General features: G+C 41.1%; 1 protein-coding gene across 1 annotated transcript in view; it reads left to right on the top strand.

Moving 5' to 3' along the window:
- The window catches only part of TRIO (trio Rho guanine nucleotide exchange factor), a 329457-nt gene that overhangs the window by 154909 nt on the left and 158579 nt on the right, over nucleotides 1-15969 (top strand). The window contains exon 9 of the mRNA XM_090276222.1: nucleotides 6133-6363. Coding sequence (XP_090132348.1) covers nucleotides 6133-6363 — 231 coding nt within the window. The remainder of the gene's footprint in view (nucleotides 1-6132; nucleotides 6364-15969) is intronic.

Below are 15969 nucleotides of genomic sequence, written 5' to 3'. Positions count from 1 at the left end.
GGTGCAGGGTCATTTTTGAGTAGGACTTCTGCAAGCAAGACTTGCTCTTCCTTTTTCTTTTCTCTTCTCTCCTCCCTCCATCCCACAAGTTTTCTCTTTAAACAGTGTACGTATAGTTTCCAGGCTCTGATGATAAAAGCTTACAGTGGGAAACCTTCCCACCACTTTTTTCCAAGACACTAACACCTGCTTTTCTGTTTTAATTAGAGCTATGCCATGTTTTTCCTGTTTGTGTTTTAGCAACAGGAGTATACATGTGCCTCATAAACATTTGCTTGCTTCAGCTTGCAGGATAGGGGTCAAGTTGTCTGATGCAGTTGATCACAGGAGGCTGAAGCAATATAACTGTCTGGGATAAGCTATAGTTCTAGAAATAGCATACAGAGTGGTTATTTTTAACATTCTATTTTAAGCAGACAAACTCATCAACTACTTATTTAACAAACTAAATTCATACGAATGATCTTTATCTCAGTCTGTGCATGCCATCCTGTAAACCTAAACACCAAGTATTTGCATTGGGAGGTAAGACTGTGTGTGTACCGAGTCTAGGCACCTGTCGAAGGTCCTGGCCACAGCAGCTGTGGGCCACAGTTCTTAGAGAGAAAGATGAGGTACCACATTGGCTTTGGCCCTCACCAATCCACTGTGACTCCAGGCTTTAGTTTCTGCATCAGTTTTTTCTCAATGTAACAAATATGCTGACTTACTGCACACTCCAGCAGGGCCTCGTGGAGATGACTTATTTGCTGCCTGCAAAGCTGGTCAAACTCCTTTTCTAAGACACTGGATAAATGGGCGATGGTATGATTTGTGTTATTAGCATGGGAGAAAAACAAACAGTAAAATGAGTCATCTGGATAGTAAGTGAACTAAAACCTTGCATCCCCGGTATGTGGAAGCTCATCTACCTTTCTGCAACGTCTGTGAAGCTGTTGTTACAAAGCCTCGTTAAGTTTCGCAGCATTAGGTAGATGTGTAGGTGCTGGAGTCAATGTATGGCTCAGCCTCAGAGCCAACAGGCCGCACTGCAGTCTCTCTCCTTCCCCCAAGACTCATCTTGAGGCCTTGCAAAGGCTTGAAACACAGGAGCAAAAAAGGTCAAGCCCAAGTGGAGTCTATAGAACACACATGTTTCCTGCATGCATCTGCTTTAACTGACTGGGCTGCCCCAGCAGTTTCTGGTTTGGGGCTTGTTTTAGCTTTTCCTTTCTGATAATCTCAGAGGTGTCAGAGTCAAACACAGTTATAGTGACCTGGTTGGAGTAAGAAACCCAATATCTGAAAGAAATACGATAGATCTCTACAGGCTGATGTCTAAGACCCTTGCCAAGGGAAAGAACCATCTCAGAGGGGAGCCAAGAGCCCTGAAGGCAAGGATGCTGCTTCCCCTCTGGTAGGTGGCCTCTCTGAGGCATGGGAGACTACTGTGACAATAGGGGACTTTTCAGAAGGTCCTTGGCCTGCGTTATTGGTAGGAGATTCTTGGTGTAGCCCTGTTAAGACAAGACACTTGTTTGGCCGAGGAATGTCACTGTTAGCTACAAAATAAGCTGGGTACTCATGTGCTGATGTCTTTATCACTCTTTTCTACTTTGCTAAAACCTTTTTTGAGAATAATTACATAAGAGTTGGAAAGGATAGTGGTGGCTGTGAAACCATTTCCAGGCTGAGCATGGAAGTGTGTGCTCTGCAGGCCAGAGCGAGCCAAGCCCTGCAAAAGGGGCAAAACGGATATTGGTTCGAGCCAACACACATGAAAGTTTTGAAGGACCACCATTTTTTTTTTTTTTATGACAAGTTGAGTCTAGTCTTTTCTAATCATGCTTTGATGTATTTTGTATATTTTGCTTATTTGGGGTCTATCTCTGGAAGAACATTTCCTAGCACTTTTAGATCTATAACACCACATTTGGACCTAATCAACATATCATAGGTCATAGTTGGTCTTTGGGTAGTGGTTTTTGCAACTTTAAGCAATAATCTCCAAGTATTGTTTTCTTAGCTTAGAGCAACATTCTTATTTTGTGCAAGTGAAGAATAGTCCTGCTAGAGACTCTTAACTCTAATCTGGTTTAATGAGAAATGTAGCAATCCAAGTACCAGAAATAAGAATAGTCAAGTCTCTGTGAGGTTTGGTGGAATGTTTTTAGGGTGACATACGGGAATTCAAGCCACAAATCTTATGTGCAGTTGTAATTAAAAGTTAAGTTTCTTCTTAAATGTTAGGAACAAACATACCTTTGATATGGTAACCTTTTAAACTTTACTCACTTTCTTTTACTTTAGTTAGTACTTCCATTTTTCTTAACTCATGTAGGTACTCGAGCATATTAGTTCATATGTTTATAAAATGTAAATCTTTGTAAGATGTAACTTCCATGGCCATTCAAGTCCTCAAGTACTGTATCCCAAGAAAAACAAAGAGCAAACCTAAAAAAATGAGCCACTTTGATCTGTACAAAAATTACATAAGTTAAGCCCTGCTTTTTAATAATAAAGGTTGATTTTCTTTTTTTTTTTTTTTTTTTCCGCTATTGTGCCTTTATGGGACAGGGTTTGACTGCCTAAAAGCTAGATACACATTTTTAGACAAAACATATACCTTAAGCAGATTAATTCATGTGGTTCTATAGCAAAGAACTCAAAACTGCAATGCATACCATAGACTTATATGTATTATTTGTTTTAGTACTTAAATTGTGTATAAATGTTTTAGGCCACTATATACTTTCAGGCTCTTCTTTCAGTAATTTTTTTCTGGTTATACTATACCATTTAAAAATTTTTATATAAAACAGAATAAATCTAGCATATATTTTCCTACATAACACTACTGTACTTAAAGACAAAGATATTTTGCTACAAGTTACTAAAGTATATATGATATCCTTTATGAGCTGGAATAGTACCTTTTAAGTTGACAAGCCTATGAAAGCTACACTGAAATAAAATGGAATTAAATGAAAGGTTTTTTTGAGGAATGCGATATCTGAGCATGTCTTCCGAGATGCACGCTGTCTGGTCTTCGCGGGTGCAAATGCGTCTTCTTGCCCAGAAGCTTTCCTGCTATTGCTGCTGCATCTCTGCTGCTGACAGTACCAGCAGCGGCAGCAAGACACTTTAATCCCTGCTTGGGAGTTCCCCGAAGGCAAAGCTTTGCTTAATGAGTTGCTTATGTTAAGGTGTTTGTGATTCCGCACTCAGCCATTCCCCACCCCGCTCCACTGTGAGCAAGCGTGGTATTCTAAACCCAGGAATAGTGTCTGCTCTCAGGCTGTCCCAGAGACACCTAAGGAAAGACAGTCATTGGAATGTTCTTGCTCGGATTACTCTTTCCTGCTCCGTATTGGAATATTAATGGTGTTACATGATGTCTTTGGAGACTTGGTGAGGTTTGGGAATCTGTTTGTCATTTTGTACTGTTGGTTTAAGATCCAAAACAATGGCTTAAGATAGAGGTTTGCTTTCTGCCAGTGTAGTAGTCCCAAGGTGGGCATTCCAGGGCTGGTGGGTGGTTCTGTTAGAGGATCCCTGGATCCTTTTGACTTTTTGTTTTGCCTCTTTTAGCAGGTGCACTGCCATCCTTAAAGTTTCTGCAAGGTCATGAGTAGCTTCTGAAGTTCCATCTCCTCGAAGTTCTTGGCAATATGGAGGAGAAAGAGGCAAGGGGAAATGAGCATGCTCAGCCTCCTATTTAACATTTCTCTTGGCAGTCCCATTCAACATTTTTTAGTTCTGTACATTGGCCACTTCTATTTGTAAGCAAGACTGGGGAATGTAGTTTTGTACCTGCAGTATTACTGTTCCTGACTGTAGGGGTTTGGCATGTGGAGGGGCAGCCTTTGGTTTCTGCCATGCCTTCTGATCTATATCCATCTCACACGTGTTCACTAAATCACGCTCTGATGTACATTTCCTGCTTATGTGTATTATAAAATGTAGAGGAAATATTTGTAAGGAATTTTTTCTAGACACTGTACAATGTGAAATGTGTGAGCTGGAACACTGGTTCTCAGTCCTAAGAGATGCTGCACCCCTGTTGTTTAACAAAAATGGTATGATGTCTGCTGAAATGAAATGTGTGGGTAATTATCTTTACATAAAATTTGTATGTGTTTGTTTATATATATATATATATCACATATAGGCTACAGCATAAATTACAGACAAAAAAAAGATGACTTATAATAAAATGTGTTTAGTCTATAAATGCCTAAGTACATGCACAATAGAAGAGAAAAAATTAGATATTCAGGTGCTGGGTATATACATAAAACAATTGTGTATATAGCAACTATAAATTGCAGACTGGACATGAGTTAGATATGTTGACTCAGATACTGAGACTGGTATTATTGTGCTGATATTTTGAAATAGTAAGCAACTCTTTCTTGTAAAGTTCCCGAGAAAGCCAAGCACTGCCTTGCTTGGGTTAACATGATAATTGCATTCCCAGAAAAATCAGTGTATGGTAGAGTAGGCAAGAAAAAGAAAAAGAGAAATAGTGCCTAGCTCAGGGACTTACCAAAAGCAGGGCACTTGGCATAATTTTGAAGTGATGGCTTGCCTCTCTGAATACATCACGGTAATTCTCCCCACCCCCCAGATCATTTACTGTGAGCTCCCCCAGATCACTCTCTGTGACCTGCCAGATCACTCATGGGACTCCCCCATTTTACAGGTACTTTGTCAGAAATGCCCATGCACATTCCGGTGACCCCCGGGAGTGTCCTTGCTTTAGAAGACTAAGATATTTCCACCGTTTTGTTCTTACACGTGCCTGGCCCTAATTCAGTGGTTTATTTGGTTCTTTTTTAACCTGTTATTTCAGCATGGCTCGTTTCCACTTAAGTTTCGCCATTCTGATGTATTAGATCAGTTTTAACCTACAAAGCGCAGCCTTCACAAGCAAGGGTCAGCACCTCCAACAAAGATCTCAAGATCAGGTATTCGGGGAAATGTTACATTCCGGCATGACAAGGTAGTAAAAGGATTAAAGGACGAGATTAGAAAATTCCACAGACGTTTTACTGGCCTCCTGATTTTTGGTTGCTAGAGGCTTCCGGTGGTGGCTTGTCCTATTCACCCCTCCCCCTACTCCTCTCCATCCTGAGGGCTTACATCTGAATTCTGTTTGTGTTTGTGAACAAGGATCCTGTTTGCTCCTCCTTTCAATGGAAACCCAAGGAGGTTTTCAGATTCACAAGAGTCTGAGCTCACAGGTGGTGGTGATTGAGGCCTTACTTTAAGGAGCCCTCTGAACTGCACAGCCCAGTTACCTGCAGTGTTGTCTTTATTGTCTGATGGGACATGTTTTTTCTGCATCTGGCTTAATCATTCCGAAATCTTAAGAATTCCTTAGAAATGAAAAATACATAACTCTTTTCTTTCCATATCCCACCTTCATCTTTCTTATCTTTAGTTAGTCCGAATGCTTTTCATTTAATTGTATTTTGATAGTCAGCTGCCGTACTACAGCCCGGAAGTCTTTCAAAAGCTGATGACATTTTAATTAACATTACTTTTTAAAGTTAATGAACTAAATAAAATGGCATTAATTTTTTTTTTATTTTGTGAAGTGAAATTGCTATTCGACTACATAAGAAAGTTTATGTACGTATTCCTTGTTTAGTGCTAAATTACCAATTTTTTTTTAAAAACTGAGATTTCAAGATTCAGCGTTAAAAAGTTCACTCCGTTGTCATTGTTTTTTCCTAACAATATCTCAAGAGAGAATTGTTACTTTTAAATTTTAATTTGAGGATATCACAGCAATGTAATTTAATATCAGCTGACTTACATCAGTTAAGGCAAAGTACTATGTTTACTCATTAAGAATAGCATCTACCATAGTGTTTTTGAAAACAAGTGTTCTTTTAACTCGGTGTTTTGCCACATTTGGTTTTGTGATATCACTGGATAAGTGATGGATTTGTCCTAAATTATCTTTCTTTGTTCTTTTATAAACTATGTCTTTGAGTAAAACTGTGGCTTCTGTTTGTGTGTGAGTGTGTGTATATGTGAGTGTGTGTGCATGCCTCCGAGGACAGACCCTGCAGCATGGCCTGGGCAAAGCTGCAAATCTTGAGTAATCACTCGTTTTTGATCACTTGTCTGTTTCGCGGGCAGGTGAGCCAGGATGGGAAGTCTCTCCTCGACAAGCTCCAGCGGCCCTTGACTCCCGGCAGCTCCGATTCCCTGACAGCCTCTGCTAACTACTCCAAAGCTGTGCACCACGTCCTTGATGTCATCCACGAGGTGCTGCACCACCAGCGGCAGCTGGAGAACATCTGGCAGCACCGCAAGGTGCGGCTTCACCAGAGGCTGCAGCTGTGTGTGTTCCAGCAGGACGTCCAGCAGGTCAGTTCCGTGCACCGCTGCTCCCCTAGGGAACAGCGTGCTGAATTGAGAGTTTAGGTGAGTGGGTCTCACACGGGGCTCCTCTGTGCTGGTGGAGTGAGTGGGAGATAACGATGGGAGAACACAAAATACACAGTAACACACACGCAGCTCCTGAGAACGCCTGCTCAGGCTGTTTTTAACCCCTAATTACCTCATGTGTGTGTGTAACACATGAGGATGCTGGGCCTTAACAGGAGGCTCTGAGTTTTGTTCTTAAAATGGGTCATTCATAGTTCTATTGATTTGTGAGAATAATGCAGTCGTGCTTGTACCAGGGTGCTGTTACAATGTAAGGTTTGTCTGCTCTTCCATTATTTCAACTGTAAGCTAATCACATTTCTGTTCCCACCAGGTCGTCTGTAGGGCACAGTAGGTGCTTAATAAATAGCTGTTTAATAAAACACGGGCTTTTATGATACTTCATTTCTAAGCAGTTGACATCGCTTTTATAGTTGTTATAAAAATAAGAATAAGCCTAGTCCCCAAACTGTCTATCTCCTTATCGTGGAATAAAATAGACTATCCTGCTGCCAGGGTTTTGAAGGTTAAAACTGTTGGGGCATATAAAATACAACTTAGCTTTAGTGATAAATAAGATGATCATTGTGTCCTTGCTCTGAAATAGAGGGGAAAAAAGAGTGTGAATGAAGTGTCAACTGTGGGGATGAGGAATTCTGGGGGGTGCAGGGAAGCTCAGCATCCAGGGGAGTTGGCTGGAAGCCACAGTGATAGACAAACCACTCTTCTTGAGCGTCCGAGAGCCTGGGCGCTTTGTTCAGACACGTAGGAGCTCAGATTTCACTCTCCCTGAGTATCATCCGAAGGTGAGAGGGTTTTCTGCTGAGTGGGCTGAGATTGCGGAAAGTCATGCTGTGTTCCGATAAACACATACTCTCCACGTTATCCACCACCCTTCTTTGCGCAGCGCAGCGGGAATCTGGTGAGTTCACAATTTTATTTATGCCGTAGTTTTTAATTTTCACATACTATGCTTTGATTCCACTTATGGTTTTTGAGTTCTCCGAAGGCTGCATATACGAAGTGCCTCAGGAGTCATGGGTTTGATGTGATTCATGCTTCTTGACAATGTTGTTTTAGTCCAGGAAGATAATTGCAGGGGAAAGAATACAGAGAGAGGAGTGAAGGGGGAGGGGTCAAAGTCTAGGAGTTACTGTGAGAACTGAAATGGTAAGGTTGAAAACATGAGTACTAATTTTTCTCAGTTGTCCAAAAAACTTGCACAAGCTGTGAAATATAATTACCAGAGGGTGTTCCCGCCCTCCTCTCTGGCTTTTGGAGCAAGTATTCATTACACTTCCGTGGACCGACACTTGGTGGACTTGTGTCTGAAGCGGCAGCAGGGCTGCCCCCTCCTCTTTCACCCCCCCTCTGATGGCTCCTTGGGGCCCCAGTCATACAAGAATAAGCACTGGACTGTTTATGTCAGGGGGAGGCATGAGGAAAGGCACCGAGTACTTAATCCACTTGAATTTGAAAGCAGCAAACATTGTTATATTAGAAAGGTAATTATGACAAGAATGAGGCCCGTTCTTTCAGCTAGCTTTACTCAAGAACGGTCGTTGGGCGGGGTGTCAGCAGGAGAAGGTGTTCTGTAGAACCCATAATGCTTAGCCTTCCTTAAAAAACAGATAAATGCTCTGGAGGGGAAAGGTTTTGTTGATTAAATCATCGGGAATGGTTTGGACTTGTTACGCATACAGGAAACTGCTCTGTGGGCTTGACTTGGGAAGTCAGGAGCAAAGTCGCTGAGATGAAGCGACATCCTTTACCTTGAAGGAGCGCATAGGGTGTCAGAACCAAAACTGTGTTTTCAAAACTCAAGAAATTACAACACGTGGAAATTTTTGTTGTATTGAGCATGGAATAGGAGAGGTAAACTGAGAAGACATGAAAAAATTTAGAAAAACGCCGCCAACAGAAATAAATTTGTGAAGAGAAAAACAATCAAAATCCACAAAAGCGTAACTAGCCAACTATTGATGCCACGAGTTTTTGTTTGGTTATGTTGGTTGAAGAAGAAGCATCTGTAAATTGCTGCTGAGAAAAAAAAGGAGAAGCAGCTTACCACACAGGAGGTGTGGAATGATGATATTTCAATGAAAACAAGCCTCCTAAAGCGTATGCACATGTCTGTTAAAAAGAAAAACTTTGAAGAAGAGATGCCAGACTGTCAGTGTGCAAGGGAATGGTGGGAACATGGCAGGGGGCATTTGGTTTTTAAAACATGAGTAATTTTGCTTTAGTGATTATTATTTTTTTTTTTTTCATAACAAACAAAGACAATTTTGTAATTTCTTTATGGAAGGTGTTTTCTAATGGGAGTCAGGTGCTGTGGTGTGGGGGCAGGTGAAGCTACTTTACATAACACTTAGCACTTGTTCAAATCAAAGGATCGGGTAGGGGACTGTGGAAGACTGGCTGAAGCCTTGCCCCATGCACTTGCTGGCTGCTAACCAATAGTCGATATTAACCTTTGTCATTGCTAACCTAAAAATAAAGTCAGTAATCTTTGTTCCATACTTCCTGATGGTCAGATAGTATGCATTCCCGTTCCCTTCCGTTTGCTGTTAGAGCGCTGCTCAGTGGATGTTTGGTTGAATTCAGGGATGGTTGGGTTACTGCTAAGCAGGGTTTTTCAGTTTGGAGTATGCTTTTGTATACTCTAACAAGATAATTTACTTTATTGTACTCATTCAAATGGGATGATAGTTGGGGAGTAGGAGTCTACCAAACCCATTTTCTGACTCATCAGTTCAGCCCGCCTGCCTCTTGGATGGGTGGGATCGGATCTAGTTACCCCAACATGTTGGTGAGGTGGCCTGCACTGTGCAGGCTGGTCCCCCAAAAGAAGCCCCTCAGAAAGGGAGACCTTTCCCTAAAAAAATCCCCCACTTCCCCAAGCAGCACTTCCTGTGTGTGAGCATCACCCTTGATGAATTATCTCCTGAAATAACTTTCTCCAGGTTGATGTTGGGCCATTAACTAATATTGTGAAAAGAGTCAAACAGGTCCAGTCCACACTAGATTCTTCTCATCTGCACTTCTTCTTTTTTTTTCAAAATGTCTTAATTAAATGTCACATTCTGAGAGGTACATAAGTAAATATGTTGAATATCTCAAAGTTCCTTTTCTTAAGGAGTTATAATCTAATTAGAGTAGAAGGTTTAATAGTCTAGTAAATTAGACCACATCACGCTCAGATTTAGCACTTATGTATTTGGTTTGAGTCATACCTACCAAGGTGTGATCCAGGGCGAGGGTGTAAATAAAACTGGCTTCCCTCATCTCTTATCTGCCTACCTGTGCATGTACTTGAAGGGGACAAATCTATGAGTTAGTGTCTTGTGCCAATTTGGGGGTTCCCGAGAGTTTTGTTTGTATTTTTCTCAAGCATCAAGGGTCTAGTATGTAAGGAAAATGATGAGTCCTGTAATAGAGTTGCAGGTAGCAATTGCTGGGTACCAGGAAAGTCTTCATGGGAGCTGATCTTGGAAGGATAGATAGAAGGTCAGTAGGCTGAGGAATGGGCAAGAGGAATTGCAAAGAGAGGAGAGACATGAAAGAGCAGGGCCTAGTCAAAGGGCATTCTGTGGCCCTGTGTGGAGAGGTGGGGAGGCCTGCGCTGGGGCTGGTGCAGGAGAGGTGACCTCCGTGATGAACACTTGGTACTTGTTTCTGTAAGATTTAGGACACCGTTTCAGGGACACAGCAAACCTTGACTGAGTGCCGTGAATTGGTGCCAGGGCCTGGAGTGACTTGTGAGTGGCTGTGAGGGAACCTCTGTGTGACATCTAGCACATCTTGGTGCTTTGGGGGTGCTCACTGGTCAGTAAGTGTCTTTCCTGTCTTAATGTTCACTTGCTCCTCACAGCCAGCCTGCTGAAGAGTGAATGCTTTTCCCAGCTCAGCACCTTGAGTTCATACTATGAAGGGCCCACATGCAGAGCATTTTGACTTGATGCTGTGGGCAGTGAGAGGTAGATGGCATGATGCTACTTGCCTTAGAAAGGCTGCCCTGGCTGCTGTGTGATGAGCCAGACTCTAGGTAAGGAGATGGGTGAAGCTCCCATTATGGACATCCAGGCAAGTCATGGAGAAATCTTAGCAGAAATGTAGGTTTGCAGGGGCAATGATCTGTGTTTTTTATTCCCTGGTGTTTCCCAAGTGTCTGGGATACTTAGATGCTCGGTATTTGTTGAGTGAGTTAATTAGTAAAGAAAGAAATTTAAGGAATTCTCCAATTTTGCTAAAAGATTCTTTTGGGCTGAATATTTATTTATTCCGGGGGCTGGAGTGGGTGTTGGCATTATATTGGAATCAAGTAATCCAACTGGGAGATCTGCCTGAAGAAACAGGAGCTTTGATTGATGTTGGGGAGTTAGGGAGTTAGAAAGGAAGGGATAATTTCAGTGCATGGGAGTTTTGCAAGTGTCACGAGATCTTTAAAATATTAAGGATTTTGCCATTTGAATGCAAAATGAGGGCTTAACTGCCCAGTTCTAGCAGGGGGACAGAAGTCAGGATATGCCAGAGAGGCAAAGAAATGGTCTTCAGGTCTACAGAAAAGTGATTTCACAGGCTGACCTGGGTCCTAGGCTGCCATCGTTTGCCAGTAAAAGCCTGACTCAGGGGCTCCATCTAGGTCGCACCACATACACTAGAACTAGCTCTGTAAGTGAAGCCTACTGAACCTCGTTTCTCATTGGTCTTCTGTCGATGAAGTCAGGAAGGTGGGTTTTTCTCATCCCACTCATCAGAATCGGGATATAGCCCCAGCCATTTAGCATTCTCTTCTGTTTACATTCCGACTTTCACAGTTCTGATTGTGGCTCTTGATAAGAATGGTTTAGAGGATTGCTATCTTTTCTGAGAACTTCACAATTAGAATTAGGAGATGCTGGAGGGCAAGTGTTTGGGCTTGGTAACATGCTGATAGCAGACAGAGGCTGATCACTGATCCTGGTGTGTTTAGAGCCTACTTTAATTACCTTTTGTCCTAGTGAGTGCAGAAGAGACATGACTGTCAGAGTAATCATAGTAACCGTAGCTTGGAAAGAGCTAAAAATTTTACAGTGGGAGTTTAAAAAGTGGGAAAATGGATAAATATCTACCTCAAAGCAGATACAAGACAAGAACACCGGGTCCGGGATTGGCACTATGAGCCAGTGGGACTGGAAGCAGGAGCCCAGGGGACCAGGGTAAATCAAAAGTGAGTGAGGAGCTGAGGCCATCAAGCCTTTGAGGACACAGGTGCTCCAGAGCCTGGATGATAAGGAGCAGGCAGAGCCAAGACCAAACCCCATATAGCTTGGGATTTCCTTTCATTGAATTCCAGCCCATGCTGGGGCCCCCTAAGAGGAAAGTGGCTGAGGATTAGCTGGACAGTGAAGATTACATGCATATATGCATACCTGTGTACATATATATATATATATATATATATATATATATATATATATATTTATATAATTTATTTAACAAGTAGACTTAGTCTATACATAATAACTTCAATTCCCCAGATAAGATGATCTGGACTTAGAAAGATTTTTCTGGACAACTTTGGACTGTTTTATTTTCATTTCCATACTAAGAATGAAAAAATAATTTTTAAATGTTTAAAAAATTACTGAAAGGATTAACCAATGTTGGTAGAGGGATGGTTTGTTTGGTTAGGGCTTTATGGGAATATCCAAGGTAAGACTATTTATATGACTAATAATGTACCTACTTTTCTTCTTCCCTCCCTCTTTCCAACTTTCTTTGTTTTCCTTAAGAAATTTTATTTGCTTATGTAATTAAACTAGATTAATACCAGAACTGGTGAATTTTTTTAAAGAAGGGTGGATGATGTAAAAGTTTAAAAGCCTCTTAACCTCTTTGTGAGCCCTTCTTAATTGATATCGCCTACACTTCCTTTCAGTCAAGAAAGAGCATGGAGTGACATTTGATAGGCACATATGTTAGTTAAACAAAAGTAGCTTTTGCAACACAGGGCATCTGGGTTCTGTATCATGTTTGCTGCGTGTAAACTGAGGGTTTTGAGGGGTTTTGTTTGTTTTGTTTTGTTTTTGATAGCTTTTTCCACCGAAGAGATTTGGCTTAGTATATTTTGGAATGTTCTAGAAACCACTAAAAAAAAGATATTTCCATATTAAGAATAATTACATATATTTAGAACAAACTTAATTTTACTTTTGAACTGTATTGAATGAAGAAACGAGAGTTCTTGGCTCCAGTGGAGAGAAATAAAGAGGGGGGGTAGCAGTGCAGGGGAGACCGTCATTAGTGTCCAGCAGCCGTACATGCCTAACCTATGTTCCTCCTTCCTCCTTCTGTCCCCCAAAGCCAAGAGGTGTGTGTTGAATTTTGTGTCTGTTTCTTTTCACTGCAAAGTTATGTCATGCACGTCATAGAACGTGGAGCCAGAGGCCCTTGCAATCATGTCAGGCCAAGCCCCTCATTTTCCAGATAGTATAACGGAGCCTCTAAAAAGTCAAGCGTCGTGGCCGAGGCTCCCAGAAGCATGGTGGATTTTTAACTCTTCGTTGCTGTTGACCTGAGGGGGATGTTTCACTTGTGAGCTAATCAGAGAGTAAAATTGAATTGACCTTTTATTTAGGAAGAAATATTTAAGTGCGGCTTTTCCGGGCTGTAGAAAGGGCTTCTTCAAAAGGAGTTAGGGAAAAGGGCTTGCTCAGCAGCTGCCATTGCCAACCCACCAGGGTGAGGGAAAATAGCTACTTAAGGAGACTTAAAAAAAACAAAAAACATTTTGAAGTTTAGTCAGTCACCTTAGTGGAGAAACGGAACCGGAGGAAGCAAGGGACAGAACACCCAGCCTGGAGCCCCGCTCTTCCCAGCCAGCAGGCCTCGCTCTGTTCTCAGTGCCGTTGGTCAGGTCGTCTGGCCTCTCGGGGTGCAGGGAACAGGACTGAGGTACTAGCTTCAGAAGAAAAATATACACTGAGGTTTTGGGGGCAAAAGTGTCAGGCAGCCTAAGATAGGATGAGTATGTGGAGGCCAGTCATTTAAACATTTTTGATTTTAAACTTTGTGGGTAAATTAAAGTATAACATTAGTTAACGTTATAGCAACACTAAACACCAGCCTTAATAAAAATTAACGTTATTATAAGCAAAAGTCTCCTTTTTGGTCATCTATTTATTTTACATTTAGTAAATTTGAAATAACATTGCTGGGTTAGTCCGTTGTCCTTTGCTATAATCACTAACATACCATTGATTTGATCATAAAGGTTCAGATTAAATGCTTCTTTCAGCAGCGTATTTAAAAGCACAGCAAGGAACCCATTAGGTCCCTTTCTATCTACATCAGCATCTCCAGCGATTTAAAGAAAAGCCAACAAACAGATTGAACAAGGAAGTAACTAAAATAAGTGAAACTAGGTTAATTTTGGTTTGGTAGGGAATGAAGGGTAGGGCATGGAAAAAAATTCATATTTTGCAACTGGAAAAAAATTGATTTTATATAAAAAAAGAACAAATGCAGAATATTTTAGAAGTACCTTTGTTTTTCATTTGCTTCATGTAATCATAGTTGTTTTTAACTGAATATAGAATCAGAAGAGCTTATTTCCATTTTCATATGCATAAAATGACTTAGAAGGGGTTCTCATGACAGAAAACGTTTACTGTGTGTTGCGTCTTTCAAACAGTAGTTGAAATTGACTGATGTTTGTATATTTTCTCTGAGTACTCTCTGGGTCCTGAATTACTAGTAAAAATAGACTGGCTTATGTGTTCTTGGTTGTTTAATATCAGAGGTCTTATTTGGTTTTCATAAATAACATCGCAGACAGCATGCTGACAACAATATCATTATTATTTAAGAAAAGAGCATAATCATACTTACCATCATCACATTCAATCTTGTAATTACAACCTGAGAATTATGCTAAACAATCCATAGGCTTTCCTGCACATCTGTCATTTGATGCTGCAAGACTTATAAGTGTTAATGGCCACTTTGGAGCAACCTTGACCTTGGAGCTGTCACTGTGTCCATTAGAGGGCACTAATATACAGGAGTATGATCTCCTACCACATTCTCTGAATGGAAAGGACAGCAGAGGGACTGTACTCCCAGCTTTACTTTCTGCCTGGAACCAGGTAGGCTGCCAGAAGGGATCAGCTTTTGCCCTTTTCCCAGAGTCTTGGCAGCAGCACAGCAAATCCTGTGCATGCCTTGTTCCTGCGCTTGAGGTCACGAGGCAGAGAGATGACGGCCGCCACTGCCTCGGCTGAGGTTGCAGGCAGCTGGCTGGACTAGCTTGATGAATCCCCCTGTATGTGTTTGTTTTAAACTGATAGAATCCACAAGTGTGCTTCTGAAATGCTCCTTGGTCCAGTTTATTGATTCTGGATTTCTTGGCAATCTGGGAAATAGTCTCAGACTTGTAAAGGTTAAAGCCTGGGAGGGAGTTTGGTTTTGAACACGAACTGGATTGATTTCATAATTGTCTGCTACTCTTTTAATAAAGCGCTTGGAATTTGTACTCTTCTTTGAATTGTATTCATATTTGTTGGAAATATCATTTGACCTGGTATTTCTAATTTTTTCTAAAGGAAGCACCGATAAAAGAAAAAAGCCCATGATATCCCTAAGTGGTTGGTTTATAATATCTTTTATTTCCAATTTATGCTTCCTGAAACACTTTTCTTAGGCTTAAAAAACAGAGTACTATTATTTTTAAATTACTACATTTTGCTTTCCAAGTCCTTTCTACGAGAAGATAATGTTTACCTTTTCCTTTTAGAAATTGCACTTTATTTCAAGTCTATATTGAGCTACCAGTAATCATAAGGTTTGCTGCTTACCCACAGCTTCATTTTTTTTTTTTTTTTTTTTTTACAGTTGAGGAATATACAGAATATACTATAATTACAGTTAAAAATGTCTCCCAGCCCTTTGTGCAGATCTGATGGGCAGGTGAACTGAGCCACAGATGTTACTTATATAGCTCTAAATTCTTTTCAGTCTTAAAATATATAATCCTTGTCTTCTGCATGCTGTTGGCCTCATGCCCAGAAGCACATTCCATTTGCTGTATCCATTCTTTGAGGTTGAGATGTCTTGAAGTTGTCATTGGACATTTTTTAGGAGTGAATTTTAAAATATGTGTTTTAAAATGTGTACTAAGAGCCTGTGGTATAAGCAGTTCAGCAACTTCATGTCTGCCTTGAAGTCAGGCAGTGAGTATAGCATTCATGGCAGTACTAATACAAAATCCTTCTCTATGTCTCTCTCTCTGGAAAGAAAAGTAATGTACTAGGCAGACTAGTTAAAAAGCAACGGAATCGTTTTAGCTGTGCCACCAAAGTGCTTACAGTTAGCTGGGAGCCTGCCTGGAGGTATGGTTTATGGGTGGGGATGCACGTGCGCTGTATATTTGCTACTTGGATATTAAGATGCTTAACATAGATATCACTGAACCTTTGCAACCTTACACGATTATCACCGCTGAGCAGTAAGGAAGCTGCAGCGCAGAGACCGTAAGGAACTTGCCCAAGGGCACACAGCTAG

Source organism: Furipterus horrens, unplaced genomic scaffold (assembly GCF_987537825.1).
Source record: "Furipterus horrens unplaced genomic scaffold, mFurHor1.1.pri manual_scaffold_5, whole genome shotgun sequence".
Lineage (NCBI taxonomy): Eukaryota > Metazoa > Chordata > Mammalia > Chiroptera > Furipteridae > Furipterus > Furipterus horrens.
This window is presented reverse-complemented; position numbering and strand designations above follow the sequence as displayed.